This window comes from Martes martes, assembly GCF_963455335.1.
Source record: "Martes martes genome assembly, chromosome: 1".
Taxonomy (NCBI): Eukaryota; Metazoa; Chordata; class Mammalia; order Carnivora; family Mustelidae; genus Martes; species Martes martes.
In genome coordinates, this window is record NC_137888.1 from 208,461,544 (window position 1) to 208,485,092 (window position 23,549).

General features: G+C 60.2%; 1 protein-coding gene across 6 annotated transcripts in view; it reads right to left on the reverse strand.

Annotated features, from left to right (window-relative positions):
* NFIX (nuclear factor I X) overlaps positions 1-23,549 on the reverse strand; it is a gene marked incomplete at its 5' end in the record, with an annotated part of 69,313 nt that overhangs the window by 7,414 nt on the left and 38,350 nt on the right. For 3 of the 6 annotated variants that reach the window (XM_080827670.1, XM_080827668.1, XM_080827669.1), the window contains 6 exons: positions 6,098-6,273; positions 8,482-8,604; positions 11,402-11,538; positions 12,644-12,764; positions 13,110-13,184; positions 13,545-13,607. In XM_080827670.1, coding sequence (XP_080683796.1) covers positions 6,098-6,273; positions 8,482-8,604; positions 11,402-11,538; positions 12,644-12,764; positions 13,110-13,184; positions 13,545-13,607 — 695 coding nt within the window. Of the gene's footprint in view, positions 1-552; positions 701-6,097; positions 6,274-8,481; positions 8,605-11,401; positions 11,539-12,643; positions 12,765-13,109; positions 13,185-13,544; positions 13,608-23,549 lie in introns of all 6 variants that reach the window. The other 3 variants (XM_080827672.1, XM_080827667.1, XM_080827671.1) reach the window with 2 other exon arrangements.

Genomic DNA, 23,549 nt, shown 5'->3' on the forward strand with positions numbered 1-23,549 from the left:
GGTCAGGGGCCGGCCTGCTGTACAGTTAGAGGCCCAAGGGCTCCGGAATGGAGGTGAGGGGGCAAGGCCAAAAGGGGATGGTGGTGGCGTCACCTTGTGGTCACATTTAATTTTTTTTGGTGTAGCGGGGCACAACGAAACAACAAAAATCAAAAAACAAAAAAACGAAAAATGAAAAAAAAACAGCAATCAGGCATGAAGATGGCATGGCTGCGCCTCCCCGCCCCCCTCCCACCCTGGCCAGCACCCCTGGCCTGCGTGCCCCACTATGCTCCCCCTCCCGCCCCCGGGCGGGGCCTGGGCCAGGGGCCCCCCGGCTAGGAGCCGCGGGTGGGCAGGGGGGCTCATGGGGTGCTGGCTGGTGCAACTGAGGCCCCGGAGGCCGTGACTGGGGGCTCAGCTCTGCTCTTGTCCGGGTGGGAGGCTCCATGGCGCTCTGGGTTGGGGGGCTCTGGCGGTGGGCGGGGCAGGGGTTTTTCTTTTTGCCGTGGAGACTGTTTGGATGGGCCAGGGATGCTGGGCGTTGTGGTTTCGGTTTCATCGTCCACTTACAAGGTGATGGAGGAGTCAAGGCGGCGCCGTCTGGGGCAGTGCTGGTGGATTTGGAATCAGGCATAGGAAGGGGCACAGGTCTGGCCACTGGAGGCGGCGGCGGTAGCAAAAATGACCCCGGGACTTTGCCCTGGCCGCTACCGTTGGGCTGCGAACAACATAAATAGAGTGACGCATGAAGGCACATCCCACACAGACACACGCTCCCCTGCGCGGCCACGCCAGCTCGCTCCTGAGAGCGGGCGCTCCCGGTGGAAGATGCAGGACGGGGTCGTCTCCTCCGGGGCACGGGGTGGGTGAGGGTGTGAGGCTTCTATTTGGTCTCTCAGGTGTTTCTCTCTTTTTTTTTTTTTTTTTGTGGTCCTCTTTTGAAGTTGTGGGAGGGACGAAAGGGGGTGTCCGACGAGTGGTTTGTTATTTCTTAGGGAACATGTTTTAGGTACCAAAACATGCCACCTCGCCACCTAAGCAGCTGCCCCTAGCACGCTCGTGCTCTCAGAAGACCTGCCTCAGCAGGTAAGATGTGCCAGCTCACCCCCCACCGTCCCCCGAAAACACACGCAGGCCTCCCCTCTGCGGGCCCCTGGGGTGGGGCTGGCCGACCCAGCCAAGGACCACAGGCCCTCGGGCGTCTACCCCACATCACAGCCCAGGGAGACGCCGCGTGCTGGGGGTCTTGCCCTGGACTCCAGAAGCCTGAGGATTGCGGGGTGCCGGCCCGTTTTCTACAGAACGGCCCAAGAGGAAAATCCGTCGCTGCCAGCCCCAGTCCCCACGAGCCTCTTGGAGAGGACTGCCCTGTATGGGGCCCTCAGAAGCCTGGGAACCTGGCCGCCAGCTCCATTGCTTGGCTCTATTCCCTCTTCTGCCTCAAACTTGAATCTCTTCCCTAAGCCCCATGTATGCCTTGTGCACATCAGCCTTTGGGATTCGGGGACGAAGGCCCCACAGGGAGGGGCAGAGGTCCCTGGCCTCTTGCAGGCACAGCTTCCTGGAGCTCTGGGCAGCGCTCTCGATGACCACCTGCAGCCTGGGCTCAGGGTGGGGGGGCTAGAGCTCTGAGTCCTAAACGGTCCCCTCTCCTGAGGGGCAGAGCTCTGCCCTCCCCCCAGCCACCCAGGTGCAAGGCTCAAGGAGGCTCCTGTGCTGCCCCTTCTGTTGGTGGGCAAACCCCGTGGAGTCCACCCCCTTGATGTCTCCAGTCGACCCAACCTCTATCCTCACTGGTTCCACTGGACTAGGACCACGAGACTCCCAAGGGGTCTCTCCTGTGCTAACAGTGTCCTCTAAGGACACTCAGCGTCTCGGCGCCCGGCTCCGTACCACATACTTTACCCAGGGGGTGGCCGATGCTCCCCCCACCTACCCCCCGCCCCATGAGGCAGCAGTTTTCGCCTGGGTCGGGGGTGACAGGGTGGATTCTGCCGCGGCAGGGGGCATTAACAATGTCTGGAGACATTCTGGGTAGCACCACTTCTGGGGGTGCTGCTGGCGTCTGGGGTGGGGCGGAGTCCGGGGATGCTGCTAGACACCACACAAGGCACGAGATGGCCCCCAGGATAAAGGCCCAACAATCCAAACGTTACTAGTGCCGTGGCTGGGAAACCCTGATTCAAGGGAAACTTGATTCTCCCCCTTGCACAACTGGTGAAACTGAGGCTCTGCCACTGAGTGGTTTATCCAAAGTCACCCAGCTGTAACTGGTGAGGCCGGAAATTCACACCATGTCTCTCTCACTCCAGGGATCCTGGGGATTTTTCCTAGCGGGCACATCCCACCCCTCATCCCGAAATCCAAAAGCACTCAGTCTACTGCCCTCCCCTCCCACAGATGTGGCTGCGTGTAACATCAAATACGAGCCCCCTGGTTGGGCATTCAAGGCCCCTGTGGTGGAGCCCAGATGGGGTCTTCCACCGTTCATGCCTTTACGGTCACCTCCTTCCAAGTACTTCCCATTGCAAACAAACTGGAGTTTTCAGAACATAGCCTAAGCAGTCGGGGGCTGCACCTGTGCTCACTGCAGAACTCTCTTGTCTACAACACCCCTTCCCACACCCCTTAAGTCCGGCTCAGAAAACACCATCCCCAACCTGGGACCAGCCAGATACCCTAAATCACCATCCATCTCTCTCTCTGCCTTTTTCTCCTAGGATGGTCGTGACCTCCACCATAGCCTTCGAAGCAGGCTGCCTCCCAGGCTCCCCAGCAACCCCGGGGACAGCCACCTCTGTGTGGCCCAGGCATGCTGCACTTTCAAACCATCGAGCTCCACGTCTGACCTGTGCCGGCCACACCCTTCTGAGCTCTGGCCGCCACCTCCCGTCACCTCTAAAGACCAGCAACTAGGTCTGACGTTGTCCCTCCAAATGGTTCCCTTGACCTGCTCTTTCCTGCCCACTTAGAGGTCCCCTGACAAAAGCAGGCAGGGGCTCTGCGTCCTGGGCCCTTTGTGCCAGGTGCCCTTTCAGAAATAGGCAACTGCCTTCCTCCAGCAGGGCAGGAAACGCAAGTCTCGAGAGATCACAGCCTCACTCCTTTACTCTGCGCCATCCTGTGCTTGCCGCCCCCCTCCCCCAGGGGCTGGGACCCACGGCCCTCCAGGTAGCCCTTGCTCCTACAGAGTGCCCTGTGCCTCCTTCGAGTCCTCAAGACCCTGTCTCCCCTCAGGAGGACCTAAATCACTCATCGCTCTTGATGAAGCCAATCCCAGCCCGACATGGCCAGACATCGAACACCGCTGATTTACAACATTTAGTTTCTGGAAGCTACTTCCAGCCAGGCTACGGTATCTTAGCTCTGATTGGAGTACAAGTTGAGGTTTTAAAAATCTCGAGGTCTTGTGATTTTGCGGTGCCTTGAAACCTCACGAGTTAAAAGCTAGAAGGAACCCGGAGATGGGATAGCTCTTCACTTTCGACAGATGAAGACGAGGCCTGGCGGCTCCAGCGCTGATGCCTGAGGCTGACCTACAACCGGTCTTTCTGCCTCCCGGGGTCACGCTATCCCATCGGGCCCTGTGACTTCTCCATCGGTTCACTTGGTGGCCTCTTCTCTCTGCCAGAAACACAGCTAACCAGGCATCCTCCTTCTGCCCTTTGCGTCTCCTCTGAGTGGCGTGTCCACTTGGCCTTGGCCTTTACTGATCTGGCTCTTCTCAAGTAGGGCCTCTTGCTGTAGTCCGAGGATGAGCACAGGGTGGTGCCTGGAAACCTTTTTGCAAATCGTAAAAATTTTGTATGCGTACTTTTTTCTTTCTGCAAAGATGCTCTGTAACTTCACATTCTCAAAGAGGTTAGGAATTTACTCCTTTAGGCTTTAGATCAATGGTTCTCAAAGTGGGTCACCCGACCAGAAACAGCATCGGCTGGGAACGTGGGGAGAAATGCAGATTCTCGGCCCCACCCAGGTCTGGGGAATCAGAATCAGGTGAGGCCCAGGCATCTGTGTGTTAGCGAGCCTTCCAGGTGACTCGTGCATGCTAAGGCGGAGAACCTTTGCTCTGGAGGCAGCCACGGACCCAGAGCAGCCTGGTACTGCCATTGCCGGTCACCAGGTCAGCTGCAGAGCCTGGGGCCTCTGGCTCGCTCCTCCTCCAGAACCTGCAGCCAAGCCCCAGAGAGCAGACTCACTGAAGACACGCCCTTCTCTCTGGGCACAACAGGCCAGGAGAGGAAACCCAGAGACTGCTCCCCAGCTGGGCTAGGCTCTTCTGTTCAACCAGCCTGCCTGCTTGCCCTCCTGCCTGCAGTGTTTTATCCATGGTCTACTCGGAGCAAGCATCTGCCTTCTGGACCAGACGAGCCCTTAATCTTGAATGCTCAAGCCAAGGGAGAGGCTCAGGACCCAGCCATCATCAGGATGCTTAAGGACACACTGACCCATACTCCCGAGGGTCCTGTGGGTTAGCTTTGGCTCTTTGGGCTAAACTGGCCCCTCAGGTCAGTCTCATTTTGGTTCCAAACCCCAGCTGCCTCTGTGGGTGAGAAGGCGGGCAAGGTGGGGTTCCTGGACTCTCTGATCCATATTCCAGGCCCCAGGGCCCTTGGGCACTGGAACCTGGGCTTGTAGCTCCCGTAGACTCTGCTGTCATCTCTGAAGGAACCGTAGTAGCTGTCGGGGGTCACGGCCACTTCCCCCTCCACGCCCCTAAAAGTGGACAGAGCTTGTCCAGAGAGGTGGGCAAGGCTCTGAGTGAGCTAAGGGGCTGCAGAGCCAGCGAGAGAGAACCTCACAGGGAAAAGGAGACGAGGAAAGTAGAAGGAGGGAGAACAGGAGAGAGGGAAGAGGACCAGCTTCCGTTCTGGACAGCAAGAGCGAGGAGGCTGAGCCGTAACCCTGCCCCAAATCAATGCACCAGCACTTACTTAGCAAATGCCCATTCTGCACAGGCCGCCCTGAGGCAGCACTGGGCTGTGTGGCCAAGGGCCGCCCACAGCTCTCCCTGGGCCACCTCTGGCATGGGGTTCCGAACGCCTCTCCCCACCACGGGCCTTTGAGCGACCTCCCCCGTGACTTCTCACAACGGGTTTCCAAACTGGACCAGCTGCGGAAAGAGGGGCTGGACCTTCTCACAGCGCCGTGTGCTGCTGGGACTCTAGAACCTTCCCAGAGGCCTAGAGACCACCCTGTCCCAACCCGAGTGCTCTCCCAGGGACTAAGAGAGGACCACTGTCCCACTGAAGGGTCACCTCTGGCCCACCACTGTCTGGGATAAGCCCTTTGCTGAGTGGCCTGTGTTTCTGCTCATCAGGGCCTGGGCCCGAGGGCTTGCTGACAGACAAGGGCAGTGGGGCAGCAGAACTCCATGGGCGACCAGCATCTCTCCTAGGCTGAGGAGCAGAAGGGCTTCCCTCCAGAACAAAAACAGACCTGGGAACCTCTTGCTAAGAGTTCTACCAAAGGGAGAGTCCATGACAGCTCGAGGGGAAGGAGGGAGGCCTTTGCCCCACCCAGGGCTTCTCACCAGGGAATGGTGATGCCCCCAGGGCACGCTGAACTCTGGAAATATCCTTGATCATCACGACTGGGAGTGATGGTGCAGCTGCCATTGAGTGGGTGGGGCCACGGATGCTGCCCAGTACCCCACAGTGCCCGGGACGGCCCCGCAGAACAGAGAATGGACAGCCCAGATGTCAATAGTGCCAAGGCGAGGAACTCTCGGTCTAGCACCTACACACTCCTTGTAGCCCTGAGGTTTTAAGAGGGGTGCTACGAGGTCAGGAGCCCAGGCTGGGTTGGACAGATCACGGATACACTCTTACGGGGGGACAGAGACTGAGGGGAGGGCAAGGAGCCTGAGCAAGAGCCAGGTGGGCCCGGCCACCACCCTCATCCCCGACTCTGGACGGTGACAGACAGGCCCTGGCATTACACATGGACCCCTACCCCCAGAGCCAGAAGATGGAGGTGTTGGGCACTACCGGCCCTCTGCTGCCCCAGCCCTAGGAGGGCTCCCGGCTTTTGGACCCTCTCCCTGTGAGCCCCAAGACAGACGGACAGATGCAGAGATGAGCTGTGGCAGGGCTCCGGGGGCCTGTGGACTCACCTGTCCGGTGGCCTGGCCCGAGCCGTCCGAGCACACGAACTGCACAAACTCCTTCAGCGAGTCCTGCCCGTGGTGGTGGTGGTAGCGGATGGTCGGGTGCGTGAAGTACGGGCTCGACTGCTGGATGATGGACGTGGAGGGGAAGTGCAGCGCCGACGCCGTGGCCCGGGGGCTCCCTGCGCGCATGTGGGCAGGAAGAAGAGGGCGTCAGGGCTTAGGAGGCAGAGGGGGGTGCAGTGGAAGATGGGGTTGGTTGTGGGGGGGATGGATGCTGGTCAGACAGGGCCCTGAGGAGCCAGAGGAGAAGGGAGAATGGGGTTAAGATCAAGGCCAGGACCAGGGTGAGGAGAGTGAGGCACCGGCCTCTGGTTCGAGAAAGTTAAGGCAGCACCAGATAACTCGACGATCGACAATCGAGGTAAGCAACGTCTTAACACAGCACTTTCACAAGCCGGACAAGCGGAGTGCCTGGATGGCTCAGTCGGTGAAGCACGAGACTCTTGATTTCGGCTCAGGTCATGACCTCAGGGTCGTGATCTCAGGGTTTTGACCCTGAGCCCCACGCCTGGCGCCGCACTCGGCGGGGATTCAGCTGGAGACTGTCTCTCTCCCTTGGCCCCTTCCCGCCAAAATAAGTAAATAAATAAATAAATAAATATATATATATATATATATATATATATTTTTTTTTTTACTACTTTTTTAAAATAAAAAGTCAAATTGGCAAACCAGGGCTGGTCAGCCAGCTGCTGGTCTTTGTAATCAAGTCTAATCAGAACCAGGGCTGGAGCGAGGGTGACGTGAACACGGCAAGGCTGGGCGAGTGCAAGGCCAGCCCCATCTTTTGTTTAAAACGCTGATAGCTGTTCGTCGCATGTTTTTTGCAATCGTTTCAATTATTACATTAAATATTATTTATCTTGATGACTAGGGTTTTGGGGCCTCCTGAGAGTCTGTCGTGGGGAGGGCCTCACTGGCTTCACGCTGGTCTAGGGCCTAGGGGTGAGTCTGGGGGAGGGACAGAAGGGACCAAGGGGTCCCAGGCTCTGGCTGGAGACAGGGCCCCTTTCCTGTGCAGGACGAGCCCTCGAAACGCATATACCCGCTCCTGCATGCACAGGACCGTGGCTGTGGCCGCTGCCACCCAGGCCGTGTTCCCGCGCACTCAGCCCCGCGGTCCTTGCACACGCATCCTCCCCACACACAGCTCGCACCCCGGCGCCGGCCCCAGCTCTTCCCTGGGCCGAGTCCTCCCCCTCCGGTCTGTTTCCAATCAGCTCGCTCTTGCTCTCAGTTTCATTAGGGGGCTGAGGAAACTTGGCTTCTCTCTGGAGTTCATAAAAGCTTGAGCGGAGCTGGGCCTGCTGCCCTCCTGCTGCCGGCGCAGAGAGGGCCTGGGGTCCCCGCCCCCACCTTGTGGCCACCACACCCTGCCCCAGCGCAGGCTGCCTCTGGGCTCTCAGCCAGGAGGCCCCGAGGAGGAAGCCGGGAGGGTAAACCTCACTCTTCTCTGTGTCCTACAGATGAGCCCATAAGACGGCAGGCAGGCAGAGAAAAAGTCCAGGCCTCTTTCTGCCAGAAGGGTACCAGGGGAGGGAAAAAGCAAATGAGGGAATGGGGAGGCTGAGGACTCAGCTCCTACCACTTCCTGCCGGATGCCATCCCCTCAGGAACGCTGAGATGTGCCCCCCACGCTGCCCCCACCAAGCACCCGCTCCCGAGACCAAAGCCAGAGAGCCCGCCAAGGCAGCGGGCTTGCTCCTCTCCCTGGAGAACAACCCAGGTGCTGCCAGCCCCTGGGCCTAGGCCTTCACTTTTGGCAAAGGGCAGGGAGGGCCCGAGAAGGGAGCCTGGGCTCCCCTGAGTGCTCTTGTCAGTCTGTGCCCCACAGCGAGCCACCCCGGAGCTGGGGAATCAGACCCCAGGCTCAGCCAGGAGCTAGGGGAGAAGAGGTGAAAGGAGGACAGAGGGAGAAGCCTTGTGCTTTCCCGCCCGCCACTGGCAGGAGGCAAGGAGAGGGGGCAGGAGCGGGTCTGAGGCCTCTGTCACCGAAGGCAGGTCGGGGAGGGCCTTGAGACAGGCCCGTGCTGCACAGCACACACAGGCGCACGCGCGCGCAAGCACACACGCATGCACCCATGCACAGACGTGCACCTGGGGAGTGAGAAGCAAGTGGGAGGCTGCTTGGGAACAAGGCGAGGAGGGGCTGCCGCAGAGGGAAGGCCCCCTCCCGTGCCCACCCTCCGCTGGACCGCCGCCTACTCAGAGAGCTTGGGGCTGTCACTCGGGCTGTCACCCCAACAGGAGTTCCTTCACCTGGCCAGCTGCCCCTAAGCGCTCCACCACCTCCCCCACTGCCCCCCGCCACGCCCCCCATTTCTCACCTGGTCTGACTCCAGCAAGCACAGGCAGCGGGTGGTGAGTGAAAGCCATGCGCGGGGAGCTGCCCTGAGAGGAGAGGGCACTGCAGAAGTCCAGCTTTCCTGACTTCTTTAGAGAAGCCGGGCCTGGGGGGAGGAATCAGCAACACAGGGCAGGTTTAGCTGGGCTGGGGTGAGAGCAAGGGAAGGCGGGAAGCCAGCAGCCAGCTCCTCTCTCCTCTGCCCCCTCCCGGCTATCCCTTCCCCCCCACACCCCCTTCCTGCCTCCTTTGCCCCATCCTGGCTCTGGTTCTCAGGCCCGGTGTGTGTGCCGCCTGGCCAGCTACAGGTGCTCTGACTGGAGAGCAAAACGAGACCCTCGGGTGCGCAGGGTAGGAGACGAGCAAGGGGGCCCGTCTTGCTCCCTGATGAGCAGATAATGAGCTCCTACGGCACAGGATGAAAAGGTGGGATGCGGGGGCAGGGGGTGGGGAAGGTGTGCAGGAGGAGCTCCGGGGAGCCAGCTTCAGAGTGAGGGGCGACCCAGAAGAGCGATGGGCTGGGGTCTGCTCTGTGGGGCCCCGGACTGGGGGAGGCTCTGGTAGGAAGAAGCCACAGTCCTTGGGAGGGACTACAGGGGTGACACAGCACCCGACGAGAGAGCAGGAGGACCTGGAAGAACCGGAGGACCTGGGTGGGCACTGAGGGCAGAGCGGGACAGGAAAGGAACCCCCTGCCAGGGGATCCAGAGGCTGGGCAGCTGCAGGATGGGTCATTTCGGGGCTTTGCTCTCCTCCTGGTGCCAGAGATGGGGTGGCATTCACCGGGACAGGGGCACAGAGTCCCCCCCGCCTTGCAGCTCTGTCTGAAGGATCCTGATGCTGCCAACCGGGTCATCTCTGCACCCCGAGAGCATGATGTCCCATGGGGGCTCTGACACAGCAGGGCCCCTGGGCCAGGTCCTCCAGGGGAGCTTGTCCCCTGTCCTAGGCTGAGGCTGGAGGGCTCAGATGGAGTGGAGCTGATGTGCGGAGCTGCCGTCTTTCAGGCACTGACTCTGAGTGGGGGGGGGGGGGGGCCGCAGTCTTAACCGCGGAGAGAAGGGGTGGGGGAAGGGCGAACTCCCAGCCGCCAGCAGAGGTGTTATCTGGCGGCAGCTGTGTGCCACCTGATAGCTGGCACGGTGAGGGGGTGGGGAGCACCCCCACCAGCTGTGCACAGCTGTCCCCGTGGCCGCACAGCGCCTCCCCAGCTGTTCCCTGTCCTGCAGCTGGGCTGCTTAATAGGCGATTTGTCGCAGCACGGGAAACAACACCGCGGGGGTGGGGGGCGGAGGAAAAGAGGGGAAAGCAAGGGAGCTGGGGTGCTGCAGGAGGATGTTGGGGGCCGTGCGTGGCAGGACAGCTGGAAGGAGCAGAACTGGCAGGCACCAGAGCAGACGGCTGAGAAAAAAGAGTGGGAGCCAGAGAGAGGGCAGCTCCTTGGGCGTCAGGTCAGGCAGAGGGACGGGGAAGCTGAGCCCCAGGAGGCAGCTACGGATGTAGCTCTCAAGGCACCTGAGTCCTCCAGAGACAGTCACTTAACTGAAGCCCTGGCTGCTGAGTCTTCAAGGCCTTTTCAACCCCTTCTTTCTCTCCCAGAGAAGTATCTGGGCTGTGTCGACCTAGGTCCCTGCTTGCCGCATAAAGCCCTGTGAGAGGCACCCAGAGACTGCCTGGAGAGCTGCTCCACAAAGGTGAGCGTTGCTCTTGGTCTGCTCCCCCAGCCCAAGGTCTGGAGATGAGCCCTCCTCCGCTCGTCCCAGGGAGCTGAGAGTGGGTCCCCTGGACCACAGCAAAGCAGAAGCCCTCCCCGCCTGGCTTTTCCCGAGCCCCTGCCCGGCCCATTTGCTTGGCCCATCTCTGCAGAGGCACATCTGGAAAACACCAGGCAAATCGACAGCAAGTCAGGCCTTCCTCTTCCTGCTTCCAGAGAGCACAGCTCCTGTCCCCAGGCCTGACCAGAGCATACAAGCCCCGTGTACAAGCCCTGCACACGGGGCTGCGCTCCCCAGCGCCGCGACTCGCACCTCAGGGACACACGCAGGTTGTACCAGCAGTGTGCCCGGCCGGAGTAGCCCACGGCCAGCCTCTTCATGCGTGTATTGGGCATGCACACACGCAAGCGGGAGCACACATGCGCCCTCTCCCTCCTTCCCATCTGGGTTCTCTGGGTCTGCTCAGCCCTCCGGTCAAGACTGGAAGTGAAGGTGGGTGGGTTCACGGACAAAGGGGCAGCTGGAGGGTACTGGGAGGACTGACCCAGCTTCCCTTAGACCTTTTGCCCTTCCCTAGCTTTCCCACTTGATTGGACAATGATTTGGTCATCCTTTCTGAGGCTCTGCTCCTCTCTGGGATTCTAGAGCCTTCAAACGAGTAGTTCTCAACTCAGGATGATTCCGTTCGCCTCTCCCCTATGCCAGGGGATATTCAGCGACATCCGGGGACGTTTTTGGTCATTATACTTTGGGGAGGAGCGGAGAGTTGCTGCTGGCTGGTGGCTGGAGGCCAGGGCTGGTGCTCAGCGCCCTCCAGGGCACAGGACGGCCCTACCTCAGAAAATGATGTGGCCCCACATGTCCATGGTGCCCAGACTGAGAAACTGCTTCATATCAGGGGACCACAGAGCTGGGGTGACCTCTCTAGAGAAACAGCAAGAGAAGGAGACCACGAGAGCTCGGGGCCTGGGGCCTCTGCGCTCCTTCCATCACACCCTGGCTCTGCTGCCCATGTAGGGACAGCCCAGCTCCTTGCCTCCACCCTCTCCTTCGGCCTGGTCTGCCCTCCTCTGGAAGGTCAGGAGGCAAGAAGACAGGTAGCGCCACCACAGCAGGGGAACCGGAGGGAGGCTGGCCGGTTAAGCTGAGCAGGAAAAAGAGGCTCCTGCTGCCCTGCAGCACCCATACCTGCATCCACATCGTTGGGCCAGCCACTGGACTGGCTGCTGCCAGCTGCTGGGGAGCGGCCTGTACCAGGATAGAAGACATCATCGACAGGGCTCTCCATCTCACTGTCATCGATGGACTTGGGGCGCTTGGTGGTGCTGGGGAAGAGGAGAGGGATCAGGTAGGCCAAGGGAAGACTGAGCTACAGCTACTCAAGCCGAGGTTCCCAGGCACTCACTACGTGCCCACCCCGGAGACTAGACCGGCCCTGGGAGTCCTTCAGGGCCCAGCCCACCTGCTCCTCCTCCTTAAGCCCCTTCTCAGTCCATGACACCCTCATCCACTGAGCTGCCCAGGTCAAAGAGGGGGCAAAAGCCTCCTCCCTTGCTTCCCTGGCCCCGCCTACTATTTCCTATCAACCCCCAGGGCCAGGGCAAGTTGAGAGGCACTTGCCAGGCACAAAAATCCCAAAGGGGTGCTACAAAACCCAGACATCAAGATACTAGGTTATTTTACATGAAAACAGTACTACTACGAAGCTACTATTGTATTATAGCGTAATATTCTAATAAATTAAAGTGAATGCCAGAAACCTCACAATGAACCAGAAGTCCAAGCTTTTTTTTAAAAAGCACAGGATCCCTTCCTGCCCTGAACAACTGGCCCTGACAAAAGCTGAATGTGTCCACCTCCCAACACCTCCCAGCTCCATCCCTCCCTCTCACGCCTCTCCCCCACCCAGCTGAGCACCCCCTCCACTCCAGCCTCTAAATGGCCGTCAGTCCTGCCCACCCATGCTATTGCAAGGGGCACTTTCTGGAATCCATATCCCCCTCATCTCCTGCTTCAAACCCTTCAGTGGGTTTTAAATCTAAACACCTTCTAGAACCCTCTTTGGGGGTTCCCACCTGGCTGTCCACCCTTGGCTGGGATGGGGGCTGCTCTACTTGGAGCCTCCACCCCAGACCTGTCTGGGCTCAAATGTCACTTTCTCAAGAGAGAGGCCTTCTCAGATCCCCACTGGGAGCGCCTTCCAGGCAGACCCGTGCCTTGTTTGGGTTTATGTCCCCAGCACCAAATGGCCAGCGACAGCACGGAACAGGAAGCTCAGGGGGTTGGTAGCGTGGTGGGCCCTGGAGCTCTGGAGCCCACGCCCTCAACAAGGGGTGACCTTCTAAGGCTCCCAGGCCTTGGAGGTGTAGCTGGCTGCAGTACCTGAGACGGCCTGGGGCTGGGGGGGGGGGGGCAGGGTGCTGGGCTCACCTGGTGGAAGGAGGGGAGGTGATGGACCGCCGCCCCAGGGTCACCTGGTTTATGTTGTAGTAGCTGGGACTCTCCAGGTCTGCCAGTGAGAAGTTGGGCCCTGATGCTGTTGCAACAGGAGCTGGGAAAAGGCAAGAAGGTGATAAGGTTTGAGGTGTGGAAGGCCCAATGGAGCCTTGCTTTATCGTCCTAAGCAACTTCCCAGAAGCCTCCTCCTGGCTGGGGCACCTTTGGGCAAGAGCCCTCGGTGATTTTTCTCCTCTGAAGCAGTGGGGACTAGAGACTGGGCTCTCCAGGTGCCTCCGCTCCACCCGGCCCAGTACCAACGGGCAGAGCATTCCAGGAAACCCTGTGTGCCCCTCTGCCAAGACCCCACCAGCGGGGGGCCACACGGGGTCCGTGTCCCACCTCCTTACACCCCCAGTCTGCTGAGCTCAGCCCTGGCTGGAAGAAAGAACTCACTTACTCTGTGATACTCTCACCAGCTCTGTCACATTCCAGACCCCGGAAGTCACAAAACAGTCCTGGAAACTTAAGTGCCCTGAAGAGGGGAAACGACAAGTGAGTGAGTCAGGCAAGGCTGGGAGGGGCTGCCTGCCTGTCTCCCTGAAGCTCTCCCCACTCGTGCTTTGACTCCCTCCCCTCCAAGCTTTGCATTCCAGACCCAGGCTGGCCCTCAGGGGCCCTCATGTCTACACAGAAGGGTGAGTAGGCTTCAGGTGAGCTCCTGCCCTTGGGACATCAGCTGAAGTTCAGCTAAGGAATGGCTGAGTAAAGGGGAAGGAATGCAGGAGAGGGGATGCCAGGTTGGCCAGGGGGAGGGAGGGCAGGTGGGGGCAGGGCAGGCCACAGAGGCTAGACGTGGGCCCACAGGAGCGGGGTCGGGGGGGGGGGCACTGACCGTTGGGCAGTGGTTTGATGTCCGCATCTCCTTGCTGGTTTGAACTATCTGATTGTCCGGATTCTGCAGGAGACACAAAGGGGAGAAGGGGTCAAGATCAAAGTGCCCCCCCCCACACCATCCAAGCAGCTGCCCCTCCAGCCCTGTAAACACCTTCACAGCACACTCTCCTCGGAGGGAACCAGCCTAGGGACACCTGAAGAGAGAAGGAAGGAAGTCCTATGGACACCAGAGCCAGCTCCTTCTCGGTGGCGGGGTGTCCTGGGCACTGCGGAGTGGTTGGCCGCAGCCCGGGCCTCCACACACCAGATCCCAGTAGCGCCCCAGTGTGACAGCCAGCACGGGCTGCGGACACTGCCCCATGTGCCTGGCGGCAGTCGGCCCCGGGAGAGTCAGCAGCGGCCGAGGACCAGGGCGAGGACGATGCCCACGAGAGAAGCCAGCGATCATCTCTTTGCACAGCTGGGATGAACCCAAGGGTCCCCCATCCTCCACTCGGCTCCAGCTCCCAGGGGAGCAGCCCCTTCCTTCTCTCACTTCATTAATTACAGCCATTCCTACACCTCACCTTTATGCGCACAGGCAGTGCCTGGCAACCCCGAGGGGGGAGGTCTGCCCTGACGCTGTCGCCCGCTCTGTGCCAGCCTGTCTGGGCTGTCTCATGCCCCAGTGCCACAGCTGCTCAGAGGGAGCCCCGAGACAAGGGCCCTTTGTGCGGCGGGAGCTCACAGAGGGCTGGGGCAGGGTGGAGTGTGTGTGTGTGAATATTTTGCAGAGCTTGGGAAAGCCCCCCCACCCCCGCCCCCCAGGTCCTCAAAGCTTTGTGTGCCAGGGGCACAATGGGGACCTCCAGAATGCCTGCCCAGGCACGACAGCTGGCGAGAGGGTGGCAGAGGGGGGCCAGGGCAGGTTGGGGGGCAGGAGGAAGGCGAGGCATTTGGTAAAGAATCGGCCGCTCAAGGGGAAAACATGGGGGTGGCATCAGAAAACCGCACCCTGGTATCGGCCCAAGGCTCTGCCCAGCTCTCTGACCCGGCCTCCTGGGTCTCAGCCACCACCCCACGGTCAGCCTGCCGGCCTGAGAGCCCCCCGCCACTGGCCGCACAGCCAAGCTGCTCACACCTGGGGGGTGACCGGCAAGAAGTTCCTGAAGAACAAGGCCTAGGCCCAAGAGACTGCAGCAAGGTGGCCTGTGGCCGCTCGGCCACTCGGGAGGAAGGGAAGAGTGATGGCTGAGGGGGGCTGGTAAGAAGAACAGCGTCCCCCTGGGAGCAAAGGCCCAGGCTTGTCTCAGGCCAAGTTCTTGTCCACCTGCCTCAATGTGACCAGTGGGAAAGGACAGGTTGCCGACGACAGGACAGTTTCAGTCCCCACTTGCCCTATTCTTTACCTGGTTGTTTTTTTAGTCCCCCCCCCCAAAAATCTTGTCACAAATCGAGAAAACAGAAGTCTATAAGGAAAATGTTAATGAGGGCCCCTCACCCCCTCCAATTTGGGGTACATCCTGCCACACCGCCCTTTGTGCTCATGCCTGTGGTGCGTTTAGGGATGGGGAATCCTACCCCAGGCCGCGTCTTTGCTAGTGGCACTCTCCGCTCTGGAGAGAATCTACAGGACCTCCTGCCAGGCTCCCAGGAGGGCACCTGCTCTGTGCCACAGTGTCTTGTGGGTATCAATTTTGTCTTTCTCTCCTCCTGGCCTCTTCCTGGCTCTCTAGGTCTGATTCATCCCCCCTGCCAGTCCAGGAAGACTCAGGTGAGGGGCTGAGGGTGTGGGCGGTCCATTCTAGGACATCCCTAGACTGGGGGTGCCTGGAGCCTGCTTCATCTCCCAGGGCTGCCCTGTGCGCCACTGGAAGCTTCTGAAGGGCAGAGCCACCAGCCCAGTGACTGCAGCCCCCTGCCCACGCTCCCCTGCGGCCCGGGGGCGCCTGCTACTGACCCCAACCATCCTGGGACCAACTCAGTCCCCACTAGCCTTCCAGGTCCCGGTCTGTGGAGTTGGGGGAGCCAGAGGCGTCCACCCAGGGGTGTGGTCCCGGGCCCCCTGAACGCGGCCAGGTGGAGACAGAGAGCTGCGCGCATGCGCACATCCAGCCCAAGGACAGCAAGGCGAGAGAGAACCCGACAAAGAGATGGAGGTGGGCCAGCGACTACGGCAGAGACAAATGGGGCTCCAGGAGAGCGCGATAGACAGGAAATCCTTCTAAACCAGGACACTGTCCCGAAACGTTATTGCTGTTATTACTATTAGCTAGATGTAAAGGAGCAAGCGGGAGCGAGGATCCAGCGCGGGCGAGGCCCGCTGCCACGCGCCTCCAGGCGCTGCTGGCAGCCATCTTAGCCCTTGGCAGCCATCTTACGGCTGGCGGCCCAGCCAGCGTCCCCACAATGCCACCCCCGCCGGCCCCCGGCATGCTCAGCTCAGCTCCAGGACAAAAGGCAGAAACGCTGGAAATCTGGACCCAGCCAGCCCTGCAGCAGGGGCAGCTCCGGCCGGGGCCCCACCGTCCCGCTCTAGCAGCTTCCCCTGCACCCTCGCGGCCCGCACCCAGCAGGAGGGGAAGGGAGGGTTAAAGCAGGAGCCCTGGGGACACCATGGTCTGCTCAAAGGCAGCTGAAGCCCCTGCAGGCCAGCCGCAGACCCAGGGGCTCAACTACGAACCCTGCCCAGACAGGACAGTAAGGGACATGATGCGGGCAGACCCTTGTCCACCCGGTGGACAGACGGGGCAGGGGAGGGGGCTGCTGACAGGAGCCCATAGAGCAGCTGCAGGGCCAAAGAGCCGCTGGCCCTGGTGGACAGGCTCCTAGGGAGGGTGAAGAGACCACCCGCCCCCCTGCCCCCAGAGCAGGGAGCCAGCAGGCTAGCTTTCTTGGGCTTTTCCAGGAGCCGTGCCTCAGGTCTGGGCCTACTCTGGACAGCCCTCTGGGATCAGAAGCCGCACCACAGGCCAGCACACCAGGGAGCGTGACACCCCAGCATCCTGACTCCTTTCCCTGTTGGGCTCCCCGGGGGAGGGGATAACCCCAGGCCTCAGGACAGACAGGAGGAAGGTCCCTTTATGACACCCCTCCCCACGCCCCGCCTCATGGCTGCTCAGCTTTTATCTGGCAGAATGGGGCTTATCAGAGCCACCAGCTGAACAAACATACAAATCCACGGTTAGTGAGAAAAAACCCTCTGCCTGAACTCTTTATCTCCTGTTCACAGGCCCCACGCACTGCCCCCTGCCAACAGCACAGGAGGAGACCTGACTGCTGCACAGCGGGGGCTCCTCTCTGCGCTGCCCCCCTTCTCCCCTCGCCTCGGACCCAGAGCGGGGCGGCTCTCCCCTGGCAGTCCCAGCCGGGCGGGTTTGCATGAGTGAGCTGCTGCCACGTGGGAGCCCCCCTCCAGTGTCTGCTTTCTCGCCAGGGATAATGGGCCAGCTGGTGGCCTGTGGGCCAGTGGAGGGGCAGGGACAGTGTTGGCTAGCACAAGGCGGACAGGTGCCCAGCTCCATTTTTTATACCCCCCCACAAACCCTCCCCCGGCCCACGCCCCCGAGGCTGTCACTCTGATTCCCCAGCCTTCCAGGGCCACATCCCCTAGGAGCCTCTCTGGCCTCAGCTCTCCTCTGCCTGGCTGCCAGAGCGGTGGGGCCCCTAAGTACACACCCCCGGTTTGGGGCCACCCTAAGGTCAGCAAAGCAGCCCTAAGCCCCCTGCCTGCACCTCTCATCAGAGACCACTGCTGCCTTCACGCCCTAGCGACTGGAGATGGGAAGCAGCCGCCAGGGGCACCGCTTTGGCCCTGACACAACTCAACCTTTCCCTCTATCCCGGCCCGGAGGACCAGAGGGCATCATCTCTGGTTTTAAGCTTCCTCGCACGAGGCCAATCGAAGATAGCCTCCTGAAAACAGTCCAGGCCTGTGTCCTACGCCTGGGCTTGATGCCCTGTGCAGACCGGCATCAGGGTCCCTGAGCCCAGGCCAGGTTTGGGGTTGGAGAGAATCTCAGAGCCCACAGCTTATTCTCCATGCTGCCGGTGGTGAAGCCAGCTCATGCCACCCACGGAAGCATGCTCAGCTGACTGCCCTCCGCGTGGGACCTGCGCTACTCATGGGATCCACACCTCAAAGGGAGAGGCCACCTGCCCATAGTGCCTGAGGGCCCTGGCCACTGGGGAGGCTTCCGGAAGGGGGGACTATGCAGGGGGGCAGGTAATGGATCTGGACTCTGTCTCAGCACGGCTCCTGGGTCTGCGGCTACTCCCTGTTCATCTGCACCCATGTCATCAGTCAGCCCCCTTGCATTGATGGCCTGTGGCCTCCTGCAGTACCTAGACCCAGGCCAAGCTCAGCTAACAGCTGGCATGTGGGCCCCCCTTCCTTAGGTCCCTCCACAGCCCTGGAACAGCCACAAGGCCCCCCCGACCCAGGACTGCCTTTCTCGGAGCACCAGCTCTGCCTTCTCTGCCCTCGAAGGCCCCCTCCTCGCTTTACGGAGCTCTTCACCTTTTCCTTTGGAATCCCATTTCTGGTCTCATTTTTCTCTCGGCTCCACACTCCTCTCTCTGTCCTTCCTTCTTCACGTTCCCTTTCTCCAACTTTCTTTCCTCTCCCAACCTTGCCTGTTTTTCTGTGTGTGTGTGTGTGTGTATGTGTGTGTGTGTGTGTCCGTGTGTGTGTCCCCAGAAGGGCTCTGCCTCTTCGTGGGAGCCCTGGAGGGGAAGCTGCGGGAGCCAGCAGGGGCCCAGTGTTGCACACGAACCCCGACTGACAGCATGTTATATATGCGTACGTGTGTTTCCAGTCACAGACAGACGGGCAGATATTTATGGCTCCCGCTAGGTAAAGGAGGAATTCCTGCTTGCTGCCGGGAACGCTCTGCCTCGGCTCCCACCCGAAACAAGCTCCCTCTGTGAAAGGGGCCACATGGAACTTGCTGGCCGGCTGCCTCCACGCACATCACTGACAGAGTGAGCTCTCAGGTGGCCAAGAGGAGGGAAAGACCCAGCTCAACCACACCCACACGTGCACACACTCAGGCAAGCACAAACACGCACGCACGTACACACGCCACCAGCAATTTCCTGCCGTCCCACAGGGGTAGGATGAGAGGAGGCACTGGGAGCTGCGGGCCCACTGTGCACAGCATGCTGGGTGCTTAGCACCGGGCCGCAGAGGAGCCCGCCTCTGGCTCTGCCGCTCCACTGACCTCTGGGCTGGAGCCCGCAGCCCCCAGAGTTCGCAGTTTGCTTGCCCTTCCCCAGGCTCTCCCAGGGGCCGAGATTCGAGAAGTAAGGCAGCGCTGTGCTCCGCTCCAGGGATGCTGTCCTCTGAAGGACTGATGCAATTCAGGAGCCGATCCTGGCCCTCCCCAGGGTGGCACTCCCCTCCCCCACCTGTCCCCCCTCTTCTGTGATTCCGGAGCATCCAGGGCACTGGAAACCCAATCTCAAGGGGAGCCAGAGGCCTGGCCCGCAGCAATCAGAGCCGGAGAATGTAACTATTGTGCCTCTTGAAACCTAAGTCTGAGAATCTGAGACACCCTGAGGAGGGGAGCGGTGGACGGATGGGGGGCTAGGGAGACAGACGGGTCACAGAGGGGTTCTCCCCATCTCTGCAAACAGGCGACTCGGGGACTGAGGAAGTCCTGGAGAGTGCAGGGCAGCCAGAGGGCGAAGAGAGGAGGGGCTCGGCCTCCGCCAGGCGCATAAGGGGCTTCTAGGATCTTTCCTTCCCTCTTTCCACTCTGCAGACCACCCCCATGAACCAACCAGCTTGTGTGTGTGCACACAGACCCTGGAGCCACCCCGAGGTTACCTAGAACCCCACAGGGTGGGACACGGGAGCATGACCAGGAAGCACAGCCCTGAACATATGGGCAAGGGTGCGGCCAGGGACACGATGGGCACACGTGTCACTCCCCCACTACCTTCATCTCCCCTTTCCTCGTTCCCCCTCCACCCAGAGATCTGAAGGGGCTTGAGCCTGTGCCTTGAGTCACCTGTGCAGGGGAGGAAGGCTGAGGGCCAGGGAAGAGACTCTGTCACCCCTGCACGATCTAGACCTGCTCTGGCTGTCTGTGGGGCCTGCGCTCAAGAAGGCCATGGAAGGAGGGTGAGGCAAGGCCAGCAGCATGGGTCACAGGGAACACGTGGGTGGGACCTTCCACACTCAGTCCCTGGCCCTGGCGGCACTACCTCTCCCACCTCAACCCACACTGCCTCCACCAGCACCGCCTGTGGTCCTCTGGGAGCCGGGGCCAGATCTGCCTGCCGCAGGGCTCCCTGCCCAGCAGTGCGACCGAAGAAAGGGAGAAGGCAAGTCAGTGAGCTCCTCTGGTGCCCAGGAGACCAGCAGAAGGGGCCCCAAAGGCCAGACCCAGGCGCATAACCCTGGTGCCTCCAGGGTGCTCCTGCGGTGTGAGCTACTCAGCGTTCTCTGCCCTGTACCTGACGGGAGAACCTTCCTCGGCACTACCTCCAGCCCAGGAAGAACTAGAGATGGGGACTGGTCACTGAAGCCCCGGGGGAACCAGGAGCCCAGTTGTTCATCCCCATGATATGACAGACAGTGGCCAAAATGGCGGAGAGAATGATGGTTGCACGGTGGTGCGGAGCCCAACACCCAGCGGGTGGATGGAGGGAAAAAAGCCCAGTCAGCCTGTTAGGGGCCTCTCCAAGCCCGGGGCCAGCAGTTAAGCAGTTAATTCCCAGCAGAGAAGCCCTCCCTGGGAGATGCGAATTGACATTCAGGCTCCTCCTGGGTCTGCCCCTTTGCAGGAGACCCAGCACTGACCCCCCAACACCTCTGTCAGTGATCCACGGCTCTCTGTGAACAAGCAGACCCAGGACACCTTACATCTGGGGGGTTCCAGAGGTGCCCAGGGAGAGGAAGTCCCGTCAGAGCAGAACTCCCAGCAGACAGGGAGTGGAAGTGAAGTGGCTGCTACTGAAAGAAGCAAAAGGAGGGACCTGCGGAGAGCTGGAGGGAGGCAGGAGCTCCCCACCCCAGGCCTGCTCTTGGCCTACCCAGGGAGATGTCCTTGGTCTAGACCCCATGTCCACTCCAAGGGCGGGCCTCACCCCAGCACAGAGAGGGTGAAGGGGGCACACCAAGGGCAGTGGGGGATGGAGGTGGACAGCCAGCAGCGACGGAAAGAGGCTTCCCTTGGTTCACATCCAGACTCCAGAACCTACCAGCCCAGTGACCTTGGTCAAGTTCTGAGCTGTTTCCTCCTCTGTAAAATGCAGATGCCACCTGCCATCTAGGGCTCTTGGGCGAGGACTAAGTGGGAAAACAGGTGTAAGGTGCTTAGCCCGGGACCGACTCGTCAGTGTCACCCGTTCTTCGTCCTTCCACGTGGACCAGCATTAGCTGAAACTCCTCCTTCTCCCGTGCAGCTCAAAGGCTGCCTCAGGGAAGGAAGTATGGCTAACCTTCAGCTCCCCCCACCGCAGGGGTGGATTATGACACATTAAGAATGCCTTAGATTACTGGTTTTTGGTGTCTCGCCCCAGAGAACAAGGCCAGGAAGCTGATGGGCTCCCTCAGGGCCTGGCCTGGCCCATTACCATCTCCAAAGAGGGGCAGAGAGGTTTCTCTGGACATAAAAGAGCAGGATGCCTTCTACAGGTGTGTCCCTCTCCGAAGGCAGCGGTCAGTCAGTGGTCTCAGGACGGTCACCACACTGGCAATGGTGGGGGAGAGGCAGTGAAAGGGAAGGCCAGGGAATGGGTAGGCCCACAGGGAAGGGGGAGAAAAGCTTTTGCCCCTGGACTCTGAGGGCGCTGGGCCCTGCCTCTCCTAGTCCAGCGCTAAGGATACAGAGAGCCGAGGACACCAGAAGCGTGGGTACTGCCCCACGGGGTGGCCAGCCGCCTCTCCTGGGAGTGCCAGCTGGTACCACAGCTAGCCAGCAGCTGCAGCCACCGTTTCCAAGAGCGCCTGGGGCAGGGAGTCATGTAATAGTTGGGTCCATAAAAGTGCCCGCACCCCTAAAGCTTCTGTCCCCTCCTGCACCTGATAGAAGCTGACAGTGGAGAATGCCCTCCATACCAGCATGCCAAGAAAAGACTGAGCCCTGGGGAGGGGGCACCCCCCATCCAGGCTAGGGGCATGCAGAGCTGCTCCCCAACCCCTACCCGCTTTCTGTTTCCAGCACTGCCCTTTCTGACCCTTTGAGCTGCCCAAGCCAGGCCTGGCCAGACAACTGCCCCCACCTCCAGCTGCTCTTAGGACTATTAATAGTGTCCCCACCTCCCAGGGTCAGGCCTCCCCCTCCCCCCATCCCCTAAATACACTTGCCCTTGGTCTAATTACTTGTAAAAGGTACAGAGTCCTCCAGGCACTAACGCCAACCAGGGATGAAGGACGGGGCGGGGGGCTGGTGCAGAAGTTCTGGAGGCCACCTGAGGGACATGCCTGGAACAAGCGGGAATTTGGGAAAAGGAGGGAAGGAATCCGTGAACCCCAGAGCAAGAGAATGACAAAAAGACAAAATTAAAACTAAGAGAGAGGGAGGGACCAAGACAGAACATCAGAACCAGAGTAAAGTGGTTCAAAGCAAGAGGGCCACGAAAGAGAGAAGAGGAGACGTAGAAGGTTCCAAGAGGGAGCAAGAAAGGGAAGAAAGTGGGACACCTGGATGGCTCAGTTGGTTAAGCGGCTGCCTTTGGCTCAGGTCATGATCCCAGGGTCCTGGGATCGAGTCCCACATCGGGCTCCTTGCTCAGCAGGGAGCCTGCTTCTTCCTCTGCCTCTGCCTGCCTCTCTGTCTGCCTGTGCTCACTCTCTCTGACAAATAAATAAATAAAATCTTTAAAAAAAAAAAAAAAAGAAAGGGAAGTAAGTGGAGAGAGAAAGGAAGACAAAGGAGAAAGTGACCTCGTAACAAACAAACCAACAAAAGGAACACAAGGGGACAAAACATTCCTAAGAACACCCAGCAGTGGCTTCGTATGTGCCGCTTGGCCCAAGCCAGCTGCCAGCACCTGATGTGGGACGCAGCGGGGTGAGGGACTGGAGAGGCCCCAAGCCGAGGAGCCTCTACCCACACACCTTTGCAATGTTCCAGGGAAGGGACGTGGGGGGCAAAGGATGAGAAGAGGAGGCAGAAAAGGAACAACAGACCAGGAAGAGAAGGTGGGAGAGGTGAGTCCCCTCAGAGAGTAAATTCACTCCCAGCCCTGGGTGGGGGAAGGCTCCTCCACGCGGAGCCTCCTTGCTAACAGGGAGAGGGTCAGGCCGGCCAGAAGATGGTGGGGATGGGAGAACATCACAGCTCCCTGGGCTCCTTGCGTTCCAGGTTACCTCTCTCTTTCTGGCCATGAGCAGAGTCCTACTCCCGCCCTGCCTCCCACTGACCCTTTCCTTAGGAGAACCCAAGGGGCCTGGGGAAAGAGAACCCACCTAGGCCAGAGCAGGCCAAGGCCACCTGGCTCCCATCCTCGGGTGCTCTAGTTTCCTCAGCTCCCTAAGGGGCAGCACCTGACACCCAGGCTGGTCTCTCTAAAGGAGCCTCCTCTACCAGGGAGGCCTTCTGGGGAGACACATACTTGGGCTCATGGAAGAGCCACAAACACAAACACAAGCCATAATCAAAGGTCCAAGTGGAGAACTTCTTCCTGGAGGCTGGAAGCCAAGCAGCCTTTCCTTTAAATCCCATCTACACTGGGAGCCTCTGGCTGGACCAGGGCTGGGGGACTGGGAGACCCTGGTTCTGGAAGGCTCAAGAGCCCCAAGGGGGGGTGCCTGGGTGGCTCAGTCGTTAAGCGTCTGCCGTGGGCTCAGGTCATGATCCCGGGATCCTGGGATCAAGCGCCGCATCAGGCTCCCTCCTTGGCGGGAAGCCGACTTCTCTCCCACTCCCCCTGCTTGTGTTCCCTCTCTTGCTGTGTCTCTGTCAAATAAATAAATAAAAATCTTAAAAAAAAAAAAAAAAGAGGGCGCCTGGGTGGCTCAGTGGGTTAAAGCCTCTGCCTTCAGCTCAGGTCATGATCCCAGGGTCCTGGG